The following is a 2,279-nucleotide window of genomic DNA, read 5'->3' on the forward strand; positions in this document are numbered from 1 at the left end:
TGTGTGTTTTAACAAACGGTCTATGATGAAGGGAAATTGTGTTCCATTTTACTTCATTTTAGTTAAATTTGTTATCTTTATTCACTCCGATTTTTGTCATGTTTAAAACGTACGTACACACACACACACACACAAGCAATTATGAGTTATACCTAATACAAACAAGAGAATAGATCTCTTTGATTTTCCAACGTGAGACTTACATCAGACCTACTTCAAACGGTCATTTGAGCGTATGGTTTACAAGGTGTGAGAGCGATAAACAGATATCCAAACTGATTTTTCGGCGGTTAAAAACCCCGTTGCGTTCAAACATGTGTAGATAAGGATATATCTAACGCTCTCAAGATGAAAGTCTATGGCTACGCCCCCAGGATACGTAATAAAGACCAGGCAGGCTCTGAGATAGATCGCACCGCTAATATCACACCGATTAACTTGTAAAAGAAAAAAGAAAAAATGGTGTTAGGATACCCCCTGCTGGTTGTTATCGGATTTTACGCTGAGTTCTAAGGAGCCGCCCCCCACACTACGAACTGTTAAAAAGCAAAAGTTGTACAACGTTCATTAGGTCTACCTGTAACTCTGTCTTCACGGTGTACAATATTAATTATCTAATCAATCGACGGAACAATGGCTGACAATTACGATGGTAAGTGTGTTTTTCATCGGTGTTATTTAAATATATTTAAACGTGAATATTTGTTTAACACCCTGTGTTTATAATCTCTTATAAACTTTTGAGAATCTGGCTTTCGACGAAGGGTTGGAACAGATCCTTGTAGAGCTATGTAAGTATTTTCTCTTTTTCTATTAACTACTCAATGTCTAATAATAGCAATAATAATAATAATCGTTATCATTTTACCCCACCAGTTGACGAGGCCCAATTAGTTACCTGTGATGATGACTGCGATGTTAATAACGGTAGGTTGCATATACAGACTTTCGTTTTTCTCAACGTGTTAAAAGTTTCAGTTTCTCATAAAGTGTTTACAAAATTTTGACAGGTGAACACGTTGGTTCTGACAGCCACGTGGTAATATTACCTACAGAGGAGGCGTTGCAAGAGGTTGTAGTTAGTTCGGAATCACGTCACGAGACAAACAACGTCATACGAACCACCCCCGAGCGCGTTACGTCTTCAGAGGAAGGGTCTCACACGCTCATCGCCAGCACTAGCGATCACACCCCAGCCGCATCCAGCTCCCCAACGCCGCAATTGAGGTCTCAGCATACAGGCGGTCAGGGCGTGAAACGCTTGAGGTTACAGGAGCAGGATACGGATGACTCACCGACCACCACCCGTTTAAGGACTTCAGAGAATAATGGTATGTAAAACAGAAAATCTCATTATTACGTTTTATGTTTGATTTTTATTAGTTAAATTAATAAACGGTTATTGTTATTTTTACAGAACAAGTCTGCGATGAGAGAGACCTAACAGCGTGGTCTGATTCGATGATCCACGCGTGGGATCAGATATCCTTCACCGATTCGGAGAGTGAGGAAGAGGATGAATTACCGCATGAAATTCCTCAGGAACTGTTCCGTGATCGTGATTTAAATATAAGGCTTGATTATGACATGCTGAGCCGTGTTAATCGGTACTTTGAGAGACTTTTCGACTTGGCCGGACAACCCCTATCTTACAGGGAAGCGGAAGACATTGTCGCTAGTGCCCAAAGTGATGTGTTGGCGATTTTAAGAAACATCATAGCGTGTCAACAGCAACATAACGAAGCTTTACGTCACGCAGCTGAATTTTGGAGAAGTTGTCACGACCAGCTGTATAATGAATTCCGACAGTTTCAGCAGAGCATGAGCGGTGTATCGGAAGCGATAAACCAGCAGCACGCCGAGCAAAGACTTGTGGTAAACGCTTTATCTCTTATGGGTGAACGTTTAAATCTTATTCAGAGAATGTTAACAGATTTGTACAATCGTATGGGGAGATAGGACGTAATATTCTATGTATTGAATTGCTGCTTGTTTTTGTTTCTGTGTTATTGACATCGTTTTTTTATCAGCGTAGGTTATTTCACACATTTATTATTGTTTGTTATTTCTTACATTTATTATTGTTTGCCATCGATTTATTGTTGTTTTATGCTTATTATTGAGGTTTGTTTCTGATACTATTTTACTTGTGGAAGAAAACGGTGGTTTCAAATTTATACTGTACATGTTTTGTTTTTGTTATATCTGGTTATGTCACATTGCAAACGTTTTCAGGGGGATGTACACGCTTGTCTTTAAGATTTAAATTTTTTGTATTT

At 39.1% G+C, this 2,279-nt stretch overlaps 1 protein-coding gene across 1 annotated transcript; it reads left to right on the forward strand.

Moving 5' to 3' along the window:
- The first annotated feature begins 824 nt into the window (after positions 1-824).
- Positions 825-2,017, forward strand: LOC107678790 (uncharacterized). The gene is made up of 3 exons (XM_016474188.1): positions 825-927; positions 1,011-1,331; positions 1,418-2,017. The coding sequence occupies exons 1-3, from the start codon at positions 825-827 to the stop codon at positions 1,957-1,959; spliced, it is 966 nt and encodes a 321-aa protein (XP_016329674.1). The 3' UTR covers positions 1,960-2,017.
- The last annotated feature ends 262 nt before the right edge of the window (positions 2,018-2,279 follow it).

The sequence above is a fragment of the Sinocyclocheilus anshuiensis genome, unplaced genomic scaffold (genome assembly GCF_001515605.1).
Source record: "Sinocyclocheilus anshuiensis isolate Anshui unplaced genomic scaffold, SAMN03320099.WGS_v1.1 scaffold2154, whole genome shotgun sequence".
In the NCBI taxonomy this organism is placed as follows: domain Eukaryota; kingdom Metazoa; phylum Chordata; class Actinopteri; order Cypriniformes; family Cyprinidae; genus Sinocyclocheilus; species Sinocyclocheilus anshuiensis.

Bases quoted from the DNA above. Each gene is read 5' to 3' on its own strand.
- LOC107678790 (XM_016474188.1), top strand. From the start codon at position 825: ATGTCTAATAATAGCAATAATAATAATAATCGTTATCATTTTACCCCA. The intron at 928-1,010 runs GTAGGTTGCATA...AAATTTTGACAG, and splicing joins TGACTGCGATGTTAATAACG to GTGAACACGTTGGTTCTGAC. The intron at 1,332-1,417 runs GTATGTAAAACA...TTATTTTTACAG, and splicing joins AAGGACTTCAGAGAATAATG to AACAAGTCTGCGATGAGAGA.